This window comes from Tilletiaria anomala, assembly GCF_000711695.1.
Source record: "Tilletiaria anomala UBC 951 chromosome Unknown K437scaffold_49, whole genome shotgun sequence".
Lineage (NCBI taxonomy): Eukaryota > Fungi > Basidiomycota > Exobasidiomycetes > Georgefischeriales > Tilletiariaceae > Tilletiaria > Tilletiaria anomala.
The window spans coordinates 91,006-109,837 of NW_013546973.1; the positions used below are offsets into that span (position 1 = coordinate 91,006).

Sequence of the window (18,832 nt, forward strand, 5' to 3'; positions counted from 1 at the left end):
ATGGATTCGCTCTTCTCGCGACGTTGGTGAAGCTCACACGCGAGTCGCGACGCGACGCCTTTCTTTATTTTCGACGCGTCACCAGCCCACATTTTTTTATTATTTCTTTTCCAGCTGCGCTCAGCAGCTCTTCTAATATACGCCATGTGGCTAAAGGGCCCTCCATGCGACTATGCACTCCGCCCAAAAGGCGTCGATCGTCCATCAGCACAGAGAGGAAAGTAGCTATAAATCCAGGCCAAGCATGGGCAACCACCTTTACGTCATTGGTGGCACTCATGCTGCTTGTTAAACCGATCCGCTGACGGATACGGGAGATCCGAAAGCGTGCTCAGATGGTGCCAGCTTACATTCCGCGATCTTGCCTGACGCCTGGCCGACCGCACCGTGGTGCAGTTTTTCATTCACCTTGGAAGCTGTAAATTCTCGGTTGTCATCGCAATGGACGACGTTTCCAAGGCAGTAGAGCGTGATCAACCTTCCTCCTCTGACCTGCAATGGGACGAGGGATCTGCAGAGTCGCTGGACGATTTTATTGCAAAAAACAAACCGTCCGTGACAAAAGGAGGGCCAAACGGTCGCTGGATCTGGGTACAAGTGGGCCCTGGCTTTCTTCCTAATGGCTCAGGAAAAGACGATTCAACACTGGTCACGGCGATCGCGCAAGGGATTGGTCTATTTGTAAGTGCTATCAAACGGATTAAAGAGATTCAAGTGAGTGCACGAGGCGCCTGAAGACGAAGAGCTATCTTGAGCTCAACTATGTGTGACAAGGCGGACAGCTCGACTCCCCTTCGCACAAGCAAGGCCAAGGGTAAGAGTAAGAAAAATCACCGAGAAATCGTGAGCTCAAAGCTCAAAGACGATCTCAAGGAGGTTGCATTCACTTCTGGCATTGACGGTGGAAGATGGTGCGTCGTCTGATATCGAGCTTGTTCGTTGACTTTGGACCATCCTGACTGTGTCTTCTTGCGGATTTCACATGCCTCCAGGCTCTTTTTCTCTGATCGCGATCATGTCGATGCGCTTTTTGCACGAATTTCCCGCTCATTGCAGAATGGTGCTCTTTCCAAGTACCTGCAGCCTTCCGAGGGTCTTGCTCAGACTGGCATCGTGAAAGTTGCGAGTGCAGATCATGTTCAACCAGGTTCCGGCTTTCATGGACGAGAAGATACCGGAGAGAGATGGCCGATTCAGGTTTATGTCAGAAGCTGTTGGAACAAGGTCCACGTCGCCGAGGTGAGTGTGGCCTGTTGTAGCTTTGGTTTAGCGTTTTTAAACGTCATTGATATCCGGCTGCATGCGCCAAATGCACTATCAAAGATTTTAACGGCTCTAATCAAAGACACGGGTGAGAATCTCTCCGCTTTGCATGTAGAAACGGGAGCATAGCTTGATTCTCAGTATATGATTACGCCCTCCCAGGGACTACACCGTCTGCTTGCAAAGCCGACTTGTACTCTTACATAGGTATCACTTCCGACGTGCGTGATGTTCTTTCTGCAGTTAGCAATATTCTTTGTTCTATTGACTCACAATCTTCTTCCTTCACAATTGCAAAGCATTCGGCAGGATTACGCACATCGCTCTTCACTCCTAAGGAGCTGCTGACCAACGACACCATGGATCAGCTCAAAGCGCTTTACCGCAGCAAGAACTTTTCCGAGGCGGCAAAGGAGAATGGCGGTCAACACAAAGAGATTGACATTCTCAAATTGGCGCAGGTTCGTGACGAGCACAATGAATTCGAGGATCATGAGGGTGTGGAGGTGTTGAGACGCGAAAAGGGAAAGGGTAAGGCGCCTCCAGCTAAAGGCAAGCCAGTCGATCATTGCGACTTAAATGATGACGTGTGGCCAAAGAAGTCCGAGGATGTATGGCCTGAAGCCTCTGCCTCCACAGCAAAAAGGAGCAATTGGAATCGGGCGGACAAGAGCAGTAATGACGGGAGCATGGTTGACGTCGAGAACACACCAATGCCGCCACTTTGTAAGCCTGGTGTGAAAGATTCTCACCAAGGCAAGCAGAGCGACTTGCAGGACGCAGAAGACGCGGCGAGCAGCGACACAGCACCAGAGGATGAACAATTCAGAGCAGCCACAGCACCCGCATCTGCGCCTATACCTTTCTCTGCGCGTGGTGAGCCCGCAGATGCGACCAGCAATGTCAACAATGGCGGCAGTAACGACAAAGGGGTTCAGGACGCTGAAGAGTTTAGCGGCAGCGAGACAGAACCTGATGAAGAACAACCGCTGCCATTGGCAGCCAACGTTGGTGAGAAGCGCAAGGCGTGTCCCAGCGCAGACGAAAGAACGAAAGGCCCTACATCTGCCAATGATACGACAGCAACAGCACACACTGCCACTTCCGCGTGGACGTTCAGACGTCCAAAATCGCGGCAAGAGAGGAGAAGGGATGACACGGATGATTTTTGATGAAGCATTGCGTTGCATTCGTTTCTCTTGCGGAATTTCCTGCCTTACTCCATTCATGCAGGCTTTTTTCACCATGTACACGCTATTGCATTTTCTGTAGCATAAAATAGCGATTTCGCTCAAGTCTCGTCCATCTCAGGGGTGAGCAGCAGCCTGATTGGTTGGACGCAAATCAATGCACTCCCTTCATCCAACTGCGCCTGCTCAAGCGGCCTTGTTCTGTTCGATACCTCCACCAACGACGGAACATGCGTTCTCTGTGGCCTTTCCTGCCTGACCGGACGCCATGTTGCCGTCCGCGTACGGCTTGTTGGCTGCCACGTCGTGAATGGCCTGCGTCGCGTCTGCTTTGATCGATTCGCTGACCTGCTTTCATCCCTCGGAGCTCATGAGGTTGTCGACGAGCGACTCAGTTGCGCAGGTCGTGCATTCTGCTGTGTGGACCCAGGTTAGGTCATCTCGACTGCGTCTTGACAATGGAGCTTACGAGAGAAGGGAGCGCATGTCCGTGGCCACCGAACATATCGGTTGCACTTGACGAATCGGACATGATGATAATACACGTCAGCGTGCTCGAGGTGAAACCGATTGCGGGCTCGAAAGGCAAGACATAGTATTCTGGCAAAGCGATGAACGCAAGACAAGACTCCAAGAAAGGCTGTCGATATGATTGAATGGATGCTTTAAGGTCCCCATAATATACCACCTGGAAAAGATGATGGTCAGTCACAACCATGCACAGATGGCTTCGTGGGAGGAGCCGAGAAAAAGACTTGACCGAGGACAATGTCCATTCCCCCCATCAATAAGTCATGTATGGACGCCTGAGAGCTGAAGAGTGGGGATATCAAGGATTGACGCGATCGTAGCACGCATAGGGGAATGACATGAGGCATATGACAAAAAGCATCGATTCCGTGAAACTTGTACATAGCAGATTGAAGAGCATACTCGAGAAGTGGCGGGCGGGCGGTGTTGCGATTGCGATGCAGGACGACATGAAGGGTTGGCCGCGTTTTTAGATTGCAGGTGTGACCTGCACAGCAAGGCTTAGGAAGCCATAATCGCAGTTATACGGGTTGAAGGTGATAGATGCATTGTACAAGATGAAGCATAAATTGGATGGACAATGACGAAGGCGAGTCAAGAAACTTGTGCTCCATTGATGCTTCGAACTGGGCAGAGTGGAGCGGAACGTGCTCGACCCCTTGCTAGGATGCGACGGAGCAACTCATAGTACCGAATCCGCAACCCTCAACCTCGCACTATCCCGCAGTGACAGCCCGGCTTTGTCCGCTGTGAGAAATCATCCCAGAGCGAACTCAACTTGACATGGCCTCCAGTTGTGCATGCATATAGCATGGGCTCCATATTATTAATGAGCACTAGGCGCATGATGGAATAGCGGACACCGCCTCCACGCAAAACAATCCTTTGGAGTGATCAATAGTCGTCGCGCTCTTGGGGGTCGCGCCTCCGCCGGCCGACGACGACGCCGAGGCGATGATGTCGTTCTCCTGGTTGTCGTCTGGCACCAGCTTCTTTTCCTCACATCCCAATACAGCATCGACTTCGAGAGGTCACCGCAACCTTCCCGAATCACGACAACCTGAATGCGAGGCTCTTGCCTTTTCAGCGCCTTTCGCGAGGCCCACAGAGCAGCTGTGTGGCCGGCAGCGATTACGGTCGGCTTCACCATTTTGCAATGAGCGAAGGAGTAGAAATGGCGACGCGTTACAGGCATCGGATGTATATTCTTCATGCTGCCGTTCGGTGCTGGCTAAAGCGTCCGAACACGCTGGGCCAGTCACGAGCGCAAAGAGGCACGATCACCAGCGCTCCTACTACGTTCACACCCCAGTCGAAGATGGTGATAGTGGATCTTCAGGCTTCTTTGGGTCTTGCGGCTCGTCGTCATCGTCAGTGCCCTCAGTGCCCTCAGTGCCTACATCATCAAATCATCCAAAACCGGCCCGCTTACCTTTCAAAGCAAAGTTCGACGAACTTTGCAAGCTCTATCTCCCGACCGAGGCGCAGACTGACAAATTTCTATGGGAGCATCGCACCCAGGTGACGGCGGGCACTGCCTCATTGGTCTCGACGATGGCCTCGTTCCCATTCGACTCGGTTAAGTCGCGGTTGCAAGTGAAGGATTATCCTCCGCCGGCGATATGGAACTGCACAAAGGCAGTCGCGAGGGAGGAGGGCCTCGGTGGATTTTTTCGCGGCGTCACCATTCCGTTGATCACCATCACGTTCGTGCGCACGAGCAGCTTCAGCATCTACTACTCCACCAAAGATCGTCTACACAACGCCGGCTACTACAATAACCCGAAGAACCTCTGGGACATTGCTATGAGCGGTGCAGCGGCCGGCGCAACGAGTGGCGTAATCATCAGCTGCGGTTCGGCGCCGTTCGAGCTGGTCAAGGTGCAGCGCCAGCTCGAGTACCTCATTGCAGTGCAGAACGGGCTCGTGCGTTCGCCTTCCACGGCCCCCGGCAAGCCCGGCAGACCCTCCAAGCAGGCACACGAGCGGTACAAGCCCCAGTCGGGCTTCCAGGCCGCTTCGGCCATCTGGAAGAATCATGGTGGGATCAAGGGGTTCTACATTGGCTTTCCGCTGCACATCATGCGAGATACCTTGGGCACGAGTGCGTCTACATCACGTCTGCTTTTGGTCGTGGATATGCTATTTCTTTTTTGAATGCAGACTGATATGGAAACGACTCTTTTCCGCGTTTTAGCTCTCTACTTTGGCTTCTACGATACCATGCGCTCGCTTGTGCAGCGCCACTCGAGCGGAGATTCCAACTCTGGCCCACAGCTATTCGGCATCCCATGTCCCGTAGTCTCGTTCTTGACTGGATCAACTGCCGGTATCGCGTCGTGGCTCATTGGTGAGTGGATGCATGGGCATCAAATGAATAATGTGCAAGCACAGCGGGCGCTTGCCTGACACGCGTACCCTTTCCCCTGCGTGCTCCCACAGTATACCCCGTCGACTTGCTCAAGACAAACGTGCAGAAGCGCGAGCTGTCTGGTCACCCGCGCAAGTTGACTGGTCTGCAGCTCTTTGCACGTATTCTCTCCGAAAGACCACCGCCGCCTGGACAAGTATCAACGGATACGCTGCCGAAACGCTTCCTCCGACTGTACAGGGGGCTTGGTGTCAGTGCGCTTCGGAGCTTCATCTCGTGAGTGACGTCCCTTCGCCTCTTCGTTCTTTGCGCCCTGCTGACCCATTCGATGTTTTGCTTTGTCATTCCAATTTTTGCTTTCTTTCCATTACAGACACGGCATGACTTGGAGCTTAATAGAGACCATCTCGGCGCGCATCTCGCAGCGCGTGGGCAACAAGGGATCCTATCTACCTGGCGATAGTTAAGGATGATATCATGGGAGAGCAGAGAGGCGCAGTACACTGCAAACAAGATGAGAAATTTACAGCGAACACAATGTCCGAGAGCAGCAACAACTTAGCACCTTATAGAGCGATGCTTTAATGTAATACATAGAGCCTTGTTGGCGAGCCCATCTAGCCTTGCAGTCTGTTCCTTGCCTGCACCCCAATGCTAAGTAAGCTCATTTCACCAGAAAAAACATGCGTAATCTTCATGAAGGGCAATGCCTGTGGTTGTGGATGTATGTACGTCCGTAACGAAACAATGTGACGCTAATCAGCCCCTTTTAGCATAATGCACAGACAGCACCTTCTTCGGTGCCAACTTGAACTGATGCAACGCATCTTTGGCTTTGGTCGCTTGCTGCATTCTCTCATACTTGACGAATGCGTACTTGACCGCTGCCACTGCCTTCTTGGTCCTCCTCCCGCCGGTTGGGACTGCTGATGCGGCAGGTTCTTCGATCGAGACGCTCGAAAGACCCGGGTATCTGCACACCATGAGTTATGAGTAGGAAGGAGTTGTTACTTAAGATGCGATAAAGGGAATAAGACGAAAGGAGAAAAGACTCACTGCCCGAAAAGCACGCCTAGCATCTCGTCTGTCACATCATCCGGTAGGTCTGGGCAGTAAAGCGTGTCGTTCGGCACACCTCCTGCTTCAGGTAGCGGCGGACCGAGCGCCACACCGGCGTCATCTGCATCCTCATCTTCGTCCACCATTTGCATCGCTTCGCCGTCATCGCTCCCTTCATCTTCTTTTCCATCGTCCTCGGTTTTTTGCGCTTTTCGTCGTGATCGGCTCTCGTCCACGTCGTCGCCTTCGTCATCTTCGTCCTCTTCTTCACCACTGTCATCTTCGTCCCGCCCTCGCTTTTTTGCACCCGCTTTTCCCTTCCCCTGTGCACTCGAGAATGTCACGCGCCCGCCAGCGGCTGAGGCAGAGCCAGAGCCTTCGCTGCCGCTCTTCTTGGTCGTCGCGAGAATTTTCGCGTCGAACAGCGCCTCGTGCCCGAGCTCATGGATGATTGTGGCTCGTGACTTTGTCTGCGCATAGTCAATCCGCTATCATGAGGCGAACAGAGATTTTAAGCAGTCAGAAGCTGGGTGAGTATGAAAGCACTACTCACCAGCTGCTTGTCGTAGAATTCAAACCCGTTCAGACTGCGCAGTGCGGCGGTCGCGCTCGCCAAGTCGGCAAACACTATGAACGCCTGGCCCGACATGCCCTTGGACCGTGTTGCGACTACATCAATGATGCGACCATAGGCATTGAACAGTGCGTAGAGTTGGGAGCGCAGCTCTGGTGCCCCGATTCCGATCAAGAAAGAATGATTGTGAGCCAAAAAATCAGTCACGTCTGGAGCGCACGATACGTTGAATGGCTTGACAAATACGCACCTGCCTTTTTCACTTTGTTGTTGATATTCTTGACATACAGAGACGAATTGGGAGTTATTGACGACATTTTGTCTATCCAATGTTATTTCAAATCGCGTTGCAGGCTAGCTTCGAAGAAATGATGCTGGTCGGAGCGGATGAGGACTCGTGTCCGCAGGGTGGAGGCTTGTTGGTAGCTGGAAACAATACTGGGATGCTGTTGAGCAGCTTGCCTCGGTGCTGCAGTGCGTCCCGAACAAAGAGGAGCAAGATCGAGCCTGAAGCCTCACCTTGGTACAAATTGTTGCGGTCGAAGGCGCCAGGTGCAAAGCTGTGTTAACCTCAAAACCACTGGAAGCGATGAAGCATGATTGGTAATTGCCCTTGAAGCATCCAAGGCGAACAGTAGCACAACCCTATTCGGTGACATGTGTAGCCCTACTGATTTGATGAAGCGCGCGATCCGCCGGGACTCAAGTACGCGGGCCCGCGGGCCACACATTGTCATCTCCATTTCCTCTGGTGCAGCTGAAGGCAAACATTGACCATGCATGGCAGCAGCACATGCATGGCCAGGGACCGCGGCTAGAAGTGCACAAGCATATACCTTCTGCTCTCATCATCCACAAAGTCGGCGACCTTGACTGGCCTTGTCCAGCTTCCCTTCTTGGCTCATCCTGTCTTTTTCGCCTGCAACCCTTCGTCTGCTCACGCTTGATGCGGCTGGAAGCATCAAATGCGAGAGGAATGACCGACGAGAATCGGCACGCATAACCGGCAATGCCATTTAGCACGATGCTTTCAACACAAGATGAAGAAGCTGAAGGTGGTGAATCGATGCAAGCGCCACAGGACATTTCACAGGATCCCCAGCAGCAGCGTTTCGATATGCCTGATCACGATCAACCAAACATGACTGAGGCTTTGCCGTTTATTGGAAACAGCCCACAAGCAGCGACAGCACATTCTGGCCCAAACGTGGAGCGAACGTTGCCTCACCTATCACCGAGCAGGTTCACATCTGCCGGTTCAGGCCAACCTTTTCAACAAGATGCTAGAACTCCAGTCCTCACCCCTGCCGGAGGCAATTCACAAAGCCCCCACAGCCTAACTACGAATTTGTCGCCCGCTCGTGTGCCAGCGGCAGGTGCCGGCACGCGCATTACACCTCGCCCGGTCCCACGTTCATCCTCCTCCTTGCGGCATATTACTAATTCCAAGTCGCGAACAAGCTCTTTCGGTGCTCCTGTGCCAGAGGACCGCGGCCTCTCGTCAGAAAGTCCGGATGGGATGGCAGAGGCAAGCTCAAGCTTGGTACAACGATCGATGGACGCCTACAATCGTAAAGCAGCATTGGAGCTGGAGCAGGAGGACTTTTTTGCCGAAGAAGACGAACTTGATGTGATGGAGAGCTCCATGTTTGGCCTCCACAGGCGCGAAGGAACGGACACCAGCCTTAGTTTGGCGTTAGAGGAAGAGGAGGGCGACTCGGCGAGCACAGCCAGCAGTAGCAGCTCGGGCGGCATTTCCACAGGCAGCTTGTCCGCTCTTACAGGCGGTGCTCAGGATCTCAGTAGTGGCACACTTCGCCCATCTCAAAGGCGGCGGGGCTCGTCCCGCAATAGCAGGAAAGGAAAGGAAAAGCCAATCGATGGAGACTCTGCGGACGAGGGGTTGAAGAAGAACCTTCGACACAAGAAGAGTAGCTCTTATCGATCCCGCACAGATTTTCACCTCACCGATAGCGCTTCAAGCGAAAGTGACCCTCTAGGTGAAGACGGAGAACAGTACCTGCTTCGAGCTTCGCGGGCAGGTGCAGCAAGTGAGGCCGCGCCAGATAAGGAAAGGGCTTCGTACCTCGACGCAAGACCCCTGCGAGGGGATGCAGGTTGCGAAGGCACAGGTACGCCAGCTGGCGCGCAGGAGAATGCAAGCTCTAAAGGCGGCCTTGATCTCTACAGCCCGCCGCTGCCAGGTACCTCCAGGCTCGCGGCTGCGACGCCTGGGTCTTACTTTCCACACAACCTGAACGCCATCCACACACCCATTCTCGAGATCAATCACTCAGCTGCTTCCGGAGCCACACCTGACGTTTCCAGCGCGGATCCCAGCCCATCGGGCGAACCCGGCGCGAGAACTGCGGCGTCCGAGGCGTCAGCAGCCGCTCCGCCCGAGTTCGAGCCGCGGCAGCGCTTGGAGTGGCAGACGATGCTGCATTCTGTTCTCGGCTCCGAAGTCCTGCGCAGCGAGACGAAGCGTATCACAAGCGTCGATGCACCGGAGATGAGTCGCAGCGAGATCGTGCACCAGCGCTGGCTCGAGATGCGCTCCTACCTCCGTGGCCGCGGGCACAGCAAAGCGGCACTCGAGGCGGAAAGGGCAACATTGACGGAAGGATGGCCGCGCATGATGCAAGAAGTGATACAAGCTGTCAAGGACTGCAGATCAAAGGAAGCGCTGCAGCGAACACAGAAGGAGCACGAGGCAGCGAATGGCTCGGAGCGCGACGGTGTTGTGGCGTCCACATCAGGCGGAACACTTTCGTCCGAGGAAAATGAACACAGGATCCGGCAAGCGCAAGAGGAAAAGGAGCGTGTTTTTGAAGAAGTTGGGCAGCTACTCGCTCGCGTCGACAAGGCGGAGGAGCAATTCCCATCGCAGCGCAAGATCATTGAAGTTGCACCAGAATGGGGCTCGCCGGAGATTCAAGACAAGCTGGCTGCGCTGTACAGCTGGTACAACATTTTCTCTTCGCTTCGGCTGCAGATCAGCGTGCTGCAGAAATGGACGGGAAGCACCTCGCTCGAGATTACCTCGCATCCCACCTCGCATCCGGATCTCCCTCCTGTGGCGAATGTGACGGCAGAGGGAGAAGAGCGCAGCTTCGTCGAGCGCTTGATGAAGGAGAGCAATCTGAAGAGCACATTCGAGAAGCGGACCTTAACCGCTCTCAACGCCCTGCTGCTCAAAGCGAGGAAGGCCATCAAATCGCACCACATCGCCTTTGGCGAAATGGACCTGCCGAGCTTCGAGCCCGAGCTGGTCCAGCTCATCGGCTTCCCAGCAAGCCTAATGGAAGGCGCGCTGACGCTTCGTCTTGACTACGCTGGCAAATTGAAAGAGCCGTCTGTCTTGATCGTCGATTCGCTCACGGACGATATCCGCTCAGCGCTGGCACTCGCTTGCAAGGTGAAGCTGCAATACCAGTCGATCATGGTGCCGGATCCGGACAATGGATGGGACCTACCGCAGAGCTTGGACGATGGCTACGACGCCGTTCTGCGTGACGCGCTGCGCTTCTTCTTCCGCTTGCTCAACTCCAAGCTGAAAGGTAGCGTGTTCTTCAAAGAGACGGAGATCCTTGAGCCAGAGTGGCTCTTCCTCAGCACCGCTGTCTCGGTGATCAACGGCGGCGATGTCATCGTTGCGAAGAGCATTACGAAGATCGTAAATAAGGTGAGTTGCCAGACTTCTAAGGTCTCCTGTCAGCGTGCGAATGCTGATGACTCTTCTTCCCAGCTGTTTGCGCGTATTGTCACGTACTTTGAACGGGAGTTGTCCGCACCGTCCACTTCTCGAGGTGTTCAACCCGCGGTACAAGGGAGCGCTGCAGCAGCGGCTGCAAAAACTTCGACCGGTATCGATCCGCAGCTGCGAGCGCCTTCTACTGCGGGAGGGTTGACGAAGGGCAAGGTTCGCATGACACTGGCGGAAAAGGCCAAGTGGATCCGAGCTGTGTTCGACAACGTGCGCATCCGAAGTCGAAAGTTGTTGGGATTTGCAAGAGACGTACGCGCTCGTCTTGACAATGCAGCGGAATACGACTTGACATCTCTTGCGCCAGTTCGAACAGGATCCTCGGATGGGGAAGCTTCGAAGACGCATCCGCCAGGGACACCAATGATGATGGACCTGAGCGACTTCATGCAGAAGCTCAGCAATGCAGGCTTCTTCCTGGTCTACACCTGGAGCCTCGAAGAGTCCGGTACCTACCTGATCGCCGACCCTACATTGGCCGATAAGCCGGAGCTCATCCGCGAACTGCTTTGCAAGTGCCTGAGACGCATTCAGCGCAACGAGGGAGAGGATGCTCGGACAATGGAAGCCAGTGCTACGGTGCTGGAGGAGCCACTGGCGCCCGAGGGACATGCCGAGAGCCGTCAAAAGGCCGGGTCAGATGAACATGAGGACGTCGTAAGCCATGAAGGCTGTCATTACCTTTTACTCCTGTCCCCACGAGAGGACTATCTGTGGACAGGCGCGGTGATGCAACTCTTCTTACCAACGATCGACGTCCATCTGCAAGACTCTCGTCTCAGGCTGATCGCCGATGGACCAAGAGGTCGACTGCAGATGTGCAAGGACCACCTTTACTCCATCTTTGCAAGCAGTCCCGGCTCTTCTCGAGACGACAGAAGTAATGAAGGAGACTCTCTTGGCGGAAAGGAGCATGCGCCGCCACCCCAAACAGAGCCGAATGCGCACCGGGCTGCTTTCCCGCTGGAGACCGTCACAGAGCACATGGCCCACATCAGCTCTATCCAGAAGGAGCTGAAGCTGATCAACAAAGGCGTGTATATGCTTTCCGATGCTGTCTTACGAGCCGTCCCTCAGCTGCGCAGAAATTTGCGTAATCGACGTTTTGGGGACGGCGCAGATCAGAGCAAGTCAAGTGCCGAACGATCGGCAGCCTACAGCGACGCGTGGCATGGTGGAAAGGGTGGCGATTGCGACGAGCTCATTCAGAATTGCTACAGCATGGCTTCGGAGCAAGGCTTGCGTTCCTTGCCTTTCATTGAGTCGGCGCGACTTCGCAGGGAGATGACACTGGCGATTGCGAAGCTTGCAATCGATTGGGTAGCATTTATTTGCGACGATTGCGTCCCGACGGACCGGAAGACATTCAAGTGGGCTGTTGCCGCTCTCGAGAACGCTTGGAACGTGACCAGGGCGGAGAACATCTTCCATCTCAACGAGTACGACTTTGGCCTGATGCGGAGCAAAGTGGCAAGCTGCATGGCACTGCTCATTTCGCAATTCGACATCATGGGAGCGCGAAGCAGTGCAGCAAAAACACGAGAAGAGCAGGAAAGGCTTGAACATGAGCGCCTCGAGCGAGCTAAGGCTGAAGCGGAAGGCATTGACATTGATGCTCGTATCAAGGTGGGTAAGGCGCCGTATGCGCTCTCACAAGCCGTGGCCGCAAAGCTCCTCTTAACAGAAGGCATCGAAGACACGGAGATGCGCTGGATTAGCAAGATTCACGAATGGGAAGAGGCGCGTCAAGCGATTGAATCCGAGCAACGACTTATTGGCAGGGTGTTGGATGAGACGCGCATCGAGGACCGCGGCTTGCAAGTGCTTGCCCAGTCCTCCAGCCGCATTCAAATCAGATGGCAGCTTGGTCGCTTCATCGGCGCAGGCACTTTTGGTACCGTGTACTCGGCCCTCAATCTCGATTCAGGCGACTTGATGGCAGTCAAGGAAATCCGCTTCCAGGACATTGCGTCGCACCCAACCTTCTTCGAGCAAATCAAAGATGAGATGAATGTCATGGAGATGCTCAGCCACCCAAACATCGTCCAGTACTATGGTATCGAGGTGCACCGCGACAAGGTGTATATTTTCGAGGAGTTCTGTCAAGGAGGTAGTCTCGCACACTTACTCGAGCATGGTCGAATTGAAGATGAAGCAGTCATCCAGATTTACACGCTGCAGATGCTCGATGGCCTCGTCTATCTCCACTCCAAAGGGATTGTCCATCGTGACATCAAGCCTGATAGTGAGTGCAGAGTGAAATGCGCAATGAAGGAGCTGGATGCTGACAATCAACTTTTTTGTATATTCAGACATCCTGTTGGATCACATGGGCGTCATTAAGTTCGTCGATTTTGGTGCTGCCAAGATCCTCGCCAAAAATTCGAAGACGATCCAGCAGAGTCGCCGACGCGGCGCAGCCGCCCCAATTGCCATCCCAGGCACGGACGGAAAAGGCCTCGGTGGTGTACAAAGCTTGCAAGGCACGCCGATGTACATGTCGCCTGAGATCATCAAAGGCGAAGCAAGAGGCCGGCGCGGCGCGATGGACGTCTGGAGCGTTGGCTGCGTCGTGCTTGAATTCGCTACTGGTCGACGTCCGTGGAGCCAGCTGGACAATGAATGGGCGATCATGTTTCACATCGGCATGGCACAGCAACATCCACCTCTCCCTGAGCCTGGCCAGCTTAGTGACCTTGGTATTGACTTTATCCGTCAATGTCTCTTCATCGATCCGTATGAACGACCTTCGGCTGCTGAGATGCGGGAGCATTCGTGGATCCAAAATTTGCTCGCTGAGCTTGCAAGCAGCAATGAGGAAGGCGCCGCCGTTGGTGCGACTGCAGAAGTAACCGTTACGGAAGCGCCGGCTTCAGGTACCATGCCCTCGACGCCCTTGAACCTCGGAGCCGAATCGGCCACTGGCGTCGCAGCCATGGTGCAGACGCCAGGGATGCGCACGCTCAACAACTATTTTCAGCGATCACACACAAATACTAACCTACTGAGCGACGGCTCTTGGAGTCAATTTTCGACGCATACAACCTCGACTGGGACCACATCCATTTCCACCGGATCGACGGTACCACCCAACTCTGCTGACGCATGAAGAGGCTTCCCCACTACGCTCCCTTTCTCGTTCGCACCACACAAACGCTGCACTTGTGTAGTCTGCGCTCTCTATACATGATGGAAGCTGCGCTATCATTCTTTTGAGGATCCTGCAACTGCTACTCGATCGTGCGTGCAAATTATGATGCTAGGCTATTGTACATGTGGAGTGAGGATGTCTATATCTTACTATCACAAATCCGTGTTTTCATCTACAAGGCGGGCCTCCTGATCTTGTAGCATGGCGCGCTCGCGCGCAGTCATTCTCCTCTGCTGGCGGTCCTCCCCGTTTGGAGTTGTGCTTGAGTCGGCAAGCTCTGCCAACTTGTCGGACACTGCCTCATGATCTCCTGCGAAGGCCGTCCTCGCTGCTTCATCTTGCGCATCACCGCTGCTCAGCTTGCGCTTCCCGGACGAGCGGTGCACACCACCACAGTTGCCAATAAGCTTCTTGCTCTTCAGATGGTCCTGCGTCTGCCGTTGCCGATGCTGTCGCCGCATCTTTCTTCGAGCAGGAAACTCGGCCCATGCCTCGCGCCTGCAGGTAGGGCACTGGATCCACTTGCCGATCGTCTTGAGTTGTCCCGTGGTCCTATCGCGTGCTTGCTCTCCTCTTGCTCCGAGACCTATCTCCAGTTCGTCCTCGTCCTCATCCTCGTCCTCATCCTCGTTCTTCTCCCGACCTCCTTGAACGTCCGCTCTAGCATCGCTGCCGGCTGGGTCGAGGATGCCGTCTCGACTACCCTTGCCTTGCCTGCGCGTGTCGCCCGACCTGGCCGAGCCGGTGCCATCTGTCATGTCTGTATCGGCCACGGGGTCCTGCGCAGCGTCGTCCGCCGCGAGCTCGCTTTCGCTAGCGTCGTCGTCGTCGGATGACACAAACTCGTCCGCGGGCGACTTGAGGTCGTCCTCGATGCGCAGGGCCATGCAGAGGCAGTCGACGTGCAGTTGATGCTTGCATGGGATGAGCGTGACGAGTTGTGTGCTGAAGAAGTCCGTGTCGTCTTCATCTCGTGCGCTTTGGCCTGTTGTCGGAATCACCTTGTCTTTCTCGTCCTGCGCCGCTTGTCCTGGCTGGCTGTTACCACTGGCCGTGCTGATGGCAACGTCCTCGCCGCTCAGCAGGTCGGAGGCCGGGTACCTCGGCAGACAGGCGGGCGCGTTGCAGCGCCAGCCATGCACGCGTTCGCGGTAGCGCACCTCCTCGCGGAGGGTGCGAGCGCTGCTGCCAACGCGCTCCTTCTCGGCGCGCGTGAGCACTTCGTGAATATGTTGCTCGCTGAGCGATGCGCGGCAGAATGGGCATGTCCACTTCTGTGGGGGCAGATTGGCGAGCCAGGCGCGCAGGCAGCCGGCGTGCAGCGTGTGGTGCCCTGCGCAGGGGACTGCGACGACGTGTGCGTCCTGCGCGCGCTGGCGCTCGTCCGCGGAGCGCGCGAGCCACTCTGGCCGGTCGTCCTCGCCGTAACCCTCCAGGCAAATACCGCAGCCGAGTGCACCGCGGCCGTCGCCAAGGCCGCACGCGCCAATGTCGCCCATGCCGAGCCTTGCCATGCGCAGACGCAGCTCCGAGTCAGCGCGCTCGAGCGCGTCGACGAACGCATGCGCTTTCGCTGGATCCGGTTGCGGCTGTGGCGCTTCGTGCGGACGCCCCTGCGGCGCGGCGCCAAAGCCGAACAGGCCGCTCAAGGGTGAGCCGCCGGGTGCATCCAGCGCGAGCGAGATGCGGAAGGGTGGACCTGAGACGAATTGAAATGGGATCGGGCGGTAGGGGTCGTGTTCGCCTTCGACCCCTGCATTGGTCTCGCCCTGCCTGCCATCCCCATCTTCTGCATTGTGCTGCTCAGCATGCCCGATCCCGCCCGTCGCTCCACCAGGAAAGGCACCTGGCTGCGGCTGCCCCTGCCTCTGTTGGTCGTGTGCTGTCTGGCTCGCTCGGGCTTCAGCTCCTTCAGCAGTTGCAATCTCGGCGAGCGGCCACGCGGTGCTGGTGAAAGTGTCATACAGGAACGCAAACGGCAGCGGGCTGGCACCGAGTGGGATGAAAATGGGCTGCACGGGGATGTGCAGTTGTGTGCTGATTTCGCCGCGTTGCTGCAGCATGCCAGGTGCCAACCGTCCAGCGCCAAATGGGGATTGGATCGGTGGTAAGGGTGCCGGTTGGAAACGCACGACAGAAGGCCCCCCGCCTGGGCGCGCGATAGGGAGTGCGAAGAAGAGAGGGGCTGCCTGCTGCTGTGATTGCGGCGAGTCGGGTACTGATGGCGCCGCTTGTGCTGACTCTTGTTGAGTCCGTGCCTGCGCACTTCCCTCGGATGCTCGTTGCTGCCGACCTTGCCCGTCTCCTTGACCTTCCTGCTGCTGTTGCGCTAATGCGGCGGTAGCAGCAGTCCGCAAGCCCTGCACGACATTATCCATGAACGTCCGGAAATGGAACTGGCGATCGCCTTGCTGCACATCCGCCGTGCCGTTGACGCCACCAGTAGCAGCAGCTACGCCACCGCGGTCGGATTCTGGTGGCTGCGCACGGTGTTGCGCCTCCGGATCTATCCCTCCACCTGTTGCTAGTCGTGTAGACGGTGGCGATGAGGGAGCAGGCACTGCAGCCGTGGCTGCCGCACCCTCTCCATGGGAAGGCATTGACGGCAGCACCTCGGGCGGGTCGGGAAATTGTTCTTCGGATGCCTGTACTCGTGGTCTCTCTGCCGATTGCGCCGTTATGTCCGCAACCGACTGGGATAGTGCTGCTGCATTGTGCACGCCCTGGTCCGCTGAGGCCAGTGCATTCTGTAGCGAATGGAACGTAATGTCAGAAGAGAGCTGCCCCTCACACCCCAGAGAAAAAAAATCAAAACTTACTGCTTGCAGTCGTTCCTGAGACAGGTCGGTGGGTCGTTGTTGGGGCAATTGGCGGCCAGCATCGCTGCTGCCGTGCCGGTGATGGTTGTGATGATCTGGCTCCTGCGAGCGGTCCGGATCCATTGCTGCGCCCAGCCCTCTTGGATGTGGTTGGGTTGAAAGTTGCCTAGGCCGCTCTCACAGAGTATCAACGATGCGATGTCGAATGGAGACGGGCAGCTACCACGCCACGGTGGCTTCTGCTGGCTCGAAGTGGAGATGTCACGCGACGGTGGGATCCAGCCCCCCGACAAATCGAGCAAAGTGCCTGTTGGAATGAGCGTTTAGCGTTTAGATGTTGGCGGGCTGTCCGGCGGTGCTACACTATAATAATGCGCTGCATGTGCTGCTTTGAAATATCTCGACGTGAAGGTGGCGAGGGAGGCAAGGTGGAGGTGTACTTAAGTCCGGACACTGTTGCGTGCTTGTTGTCCAAAGGGGGGGGGCCAAATGGCGATCGAATGGACGGACTACGTACGTCATCAAAGTAGACTGGCGCAATGAACTCGTATGAGTACTGTGGAAATGTAGTAAAGTTCCACGACCTCCGCTCACCTTCCACGGGTATTGCTTATGTAATGGCTATCCTGCCAGGTGAGGATAGAATGCAGATGCCATACAATCTCGGATATGGCGGGGGAGCGCACACACACCCCTCCCCACATACAAACGCACCAACCGGGAGGGCCACCATGATTCAGAACGTCGGACATCGCACGCTGCTACATACCGGCTACCATTCCGTCCATACCACGGGCCTGAAGAACTGGAGCAACAGCAGCATGCTACACCATTGGCGGTCTGGCGCGCCGAAATATGAATATTAGGCTGAAGCAGCGGCACCACACCAGGGCGTACCACCTGCCTTCGACGGCCAGCTGCCCACGTGCTTCAACGTACTCGACCGACATGTCTACCCACCGCGCACGCCCCTTGCACCGGCTCTGACGCTGATACCGCTTCCGGGCACGCCGCACCTGGCACTGGACAAAGCGGCGGCGGTGGGGCACAAAGCGTTCCACCACGCGACCCCGCTGGCGTCCTAGTCGCAATGGTAGGGCGCAATTATGTATTTCCAGGCGTTCGAGTACGAATAGGGGCAATCTGGCGTTCTCCGCGCCCGCAGCGTTGGCAGGGGTGATTTGTGCATCATCTACATGCCCATGATTCCCGAGACGGCGCTCGCGATGCGCTTCTGCGCACGCATCGGCGCCGTGCACTCGGTCATCTTTGACGCCTTCACCAGCAAGGAACTCGCCAAGCACAACCAGGACTCCCGCTGCAAGCTTATCATATCCGTCTCGTGCGTTATCCATCCAATGGGCTCGCTCAACCTCAAGCCGCTCATCGTCGGCGCGCCAGTTAAGAGGGCCAGTGCCCCTTCACTCTCGTCGTCGCGTCGAGCGATGTCGTGCCCAAGGACAACAGGAAGACCGCGTCGAGTGAGCAGGACCCTGAGATTAGAGAGGTCAGAGGGATATCAAAGAGCAGGTGCTTAAGGAGCTCGGTCCCATCGCGCAGCTCAGCGGACTCGTCATCACCACCAAGCTTGTGAGTCGCGCATTCGCGCGGCATCCATATTGAAATGTTCAACATGGCCCTGGGGCTTCCCCCTCTCCCTTTCCAACCTCTTATTTTCTACAGTCGAAAATGCGAAGCAGCAAGAAGCTCCGTCGGTTCGTACAAGCCATCGTAGAGAACGCCGCTGGCAACAAGTTCGACGGAGAGATACCGTGCCGCCGACAGTCGAAGACCGGAACGTCGTCTCCGTCGTTAAGAATGCCAGTTTTGCGCATTTCGCTGGCATTAAGGCCAGGATTTAGATGAAAGAAAGTTTACTTATATATATATATATATAACAGAGAACGGACTTCGGAGCAGCTGACAGTACCATGGATCCAGAAAGAAAGGAGGCAAAGACTACAGGCGAGACGCCATGAACTGTTTCGAGGAAGAGATAGTTTGTGTGCCGGCATGTGGATGATTCTTAATAACCCTACTTTGGCTGTATGCTTAAAACGTCTCTGAAAATACGAGTACAGACACCACGCCGTGATTCGCATATTACA

The 18,832-nt window shown here is 55.6% G+C and overlaps 6 protein-coding genes across 6 annotated transcripts; 4 read left to right on the forward strand and 2 right to left on the reverse strand.

Moving 5' to 3' along the window:
* Window positions 1-157: 157 nt before the first annotated feature.
* Window positions 158-2,662, forward strand: K437DRAFT_131379 (uncharacterized protein). Its single transcript, XM_013387430.1, has 7 exons — window positions 158-714; window positions 775-911; window positions 993-1,239; window positions 1,324-1,351; window positions 1,426-1,484; window positions 1,563-1,815; window positions 1,903-2,662. Exons 1-7 carry the CDS (start codon window positions 442-444, stop codon window positions 2,433-2,435), a joined length of 1,530 nt encoding a protein of 509 aa, XP_013242884.1. The 5' UTR covers window positions 158-441; the 3' UTR covers window positions 2,436-2,662.
* Window positions 2,663-3,941: 1,279 nt separating this feature from the next.
* Window positions 3,942-6,023, forward strand: K437DRAFT_247688 (mitochondrial carrier; the record flags this gene model as incomplete). Its single annotated transcript, XM_013387431.1, has 5 exons — window positions 3,942-4,358; window positions 4,449-5,088; window positions 5,182-5,334; window positions 5,427-5,631; window positions 5,729-6,023. The coding sequence occupies 5 exons, from the start codon at window positions 3,942-3,944 to the stop codon at window positions 5,820-5,822; spliced, it is 1,509 nt and encodes a 502-aa protein (XP_013242885.1). The 3' UTR covers window positions 5,823-6,023.
* K437DRAFT_256954 (uncharacterized protein) lies at window positions 5,904-7,529 on the reverse strand. The gene is made up of 4 exons (XM_013387432.1): window positions 7,239-7,529; window positions 6,968-7,140; window positions 6,412-6,902; window positions 5,904-6,328 (listed from the first exon to the last, which is right to left on the reverse strand). Exons 1-4 carry the CDS (start codon window positions 7,303-7,305, stop codon window positions 6,115-6,117), a joined length of 945 nt encoding a protein of 314 aa, XP_013242886.1. The 5' UTR covers window positions 7,306-7,529; the 3' UTR covers window positions 5,904-6,114.
* Window positions 7,530-7,756: 227 nt separating this feature from the next.
* Window positions 7,757-13,956, forward strand: K437DRAFT_256955 (uncharacterized protein). The gene is made up of 3 exons (XM_013387433.1): window positions 7,757-10,673; window positions 10,737-12,999; window positions 13,067-13,956. The coding sequence occupies exons 1-3, from the start codon at window positions 8,013-8,015 to the stop codon at window positions 13,861-13,863; spliced, it is 5,721 nt and encodes a 1,906-aa protein (XP_013242887.1). The 5' UTR covers window positions 7,757-8,012; the 3' UTR covers window positions 13,864-13,956.
* K437DRAFT_274500 (uncharacterized protein) lies at window positions 13,928-17,148 on the reverse strand. The gene is made up of 2 exons (XM_013387434.1): window positions 16,725-17,148; window positions 13,928-16,652 (listed from the first exon to the last, which is right to left on the reverse strand). Exons 1-2 carry the CDS (start codon window positions 16,845-16,847, stop codon window positions 14,058-14,060), a joined length of 2,718 nt encoding a protein of 905 aa, XP_013242888.1. The 5' UTR covers window positions 16,848-17,148; the 3' UTR covers window positions 13,928-14,057.
* A 343-nt stretch (window positions 17,149-17,491) lies between these two features.
* K437DRAFT_256958 (uncharacterized protein) lies at window positions 17,492-18,807 on the forward strand. Its single transcript, XM_013387435.1, has 3 exons — window positions 17,492-18,205; window positions 18,285-18,314; window positions 18,408-18,807. The coding sequence occupies exons 1-3, from the start codon at window positions 17,921-17,923 to the stop codon at window positions 18,588-18,590; spliced, it is 498 nt and encodes a 165-aa protein (XP_013242889.1). The 5' UTR covers window positions 17,492-17,920; the 3' UTR covers window positions 18,591-18,807.
* The last annotated feature ends 25 nt before the right edge of the window (window positions 18,808-18,832 follow it).

What these genes read in the sequence shown, in the direction of transcription:
- K437DRAFT_256955 (XM_013387433.1), top strand. Translation starts at nt 8,013, where the DNA reads ATGCTTTCAACACAAGATGAAGAAGCTGAAGGTGGTGAATCGATGCAA. An exon ending in TTACGAAGATCGTAAATAAG is followed by an intron (nt 10,674 to 10,736) that starts GTGAGTTGCCAG and finishes TCTTCTTCCCAG; the next exon opens with CTGTTTGCGCGTATTGTCAC. An exon ending in TCGTGACATCAAGCCTGATA is followed by an intron (nt 13,000 to 13,066) that starts GTGAGTGCAGAG and finishes TTGTATATTCAG; the next exon opens with ACATCCTGTTGGATCACATG.
- K437DRAFT_256954 (XM_013387432.1), bottom strand. Translation starts at nt 7,305, where the DNA reads ATGTCGTCAATAACTCCCAATTCGTCTCTGTATGTCAAGAATATCAAC. An exon ending in CAACAAAGTGAAAAAGGCAG is followed by an intron (nt 7,141 to 7,238) that starts GTGCGTATTTGT and finishes TCGGGGCACCAG; the next exon opens with AGCTGCGCTCCCAACTCTAC. An exon ending in CTAGGCGTGCTTTTCGGGCA is followed by an intron (nt 6,329 to 6,411) that starts GTGAGTCTTTTC and finishes CATGGTGTGCAG; the next exon opens with ATACCCGGGTCTTTCGAGCG.
- K437DRAFT_131379 (XM_013387430.1), top strand. Translation starts at nt 442, where the DNA reads ATGGACGACGTTTCCAAGGCAGTAGAGCGTGATCAACCTTCCTCCTCT. An exon ending in AACGGATTAAAGAGATTCAA is followed by an intron (nt 715 to 774) that starts GTGAGTGCACGA and finishes ATGTGTGACAAG; the next exon opens with GCGGACAGCTCGACTCCCCT. An exon ending in ACAAGGTCCACGTCGCCGAG is followed by an intron (nt 1,240 to 1,323) that starts GTGAGTGTGGCC and finishes GCACTATCAAAG; the next exon opens with ATTTTAACGGCTCTAATCAA.
- K437DRAFT_274500 (XM_013387434.1), bottom strand. Translation starts at nt 16,847, where the DNA reads ATGGATCCGGACCGCTCGCAGGAGCCAGATCATCACAACCATCACCGG. An exon ending in CTCAGGAACGACTGCAAGCA is followed by an intron (nt 16,653 to 16,724) that starts GTAAGTTTTGAT and finishes CATTCGCTACAG; the next exon opens with AATGCACTGGCCTCAGCGGA.
- K437DRAFT_256958 (XM_013387435.1), top strand. Translation starts at nt 17,921, where the DNA reads ATGCCCATGATTCCCGAGACGGCGCTCGCGATGCGCTTCTGCGCACGC. An exon ending in CAACAGGAAGACCGCGTCGA is followed by an intron (nt 18,206 to 18,284) that starts GTGAGCAGGACC and finishes CCCATCGCGCAG; the next exon opens with CTCAGCGGACTCGTCATCAC. An exon ending in TCGTCATCACCACCAAGCTT is followed by an intron (nt 18,315 to 18,407) that starts GTGAGTCGCGCA and finishes TATTTTCTACAG; the next exon opens with TCGAAAATGCGAAGCAGCAA.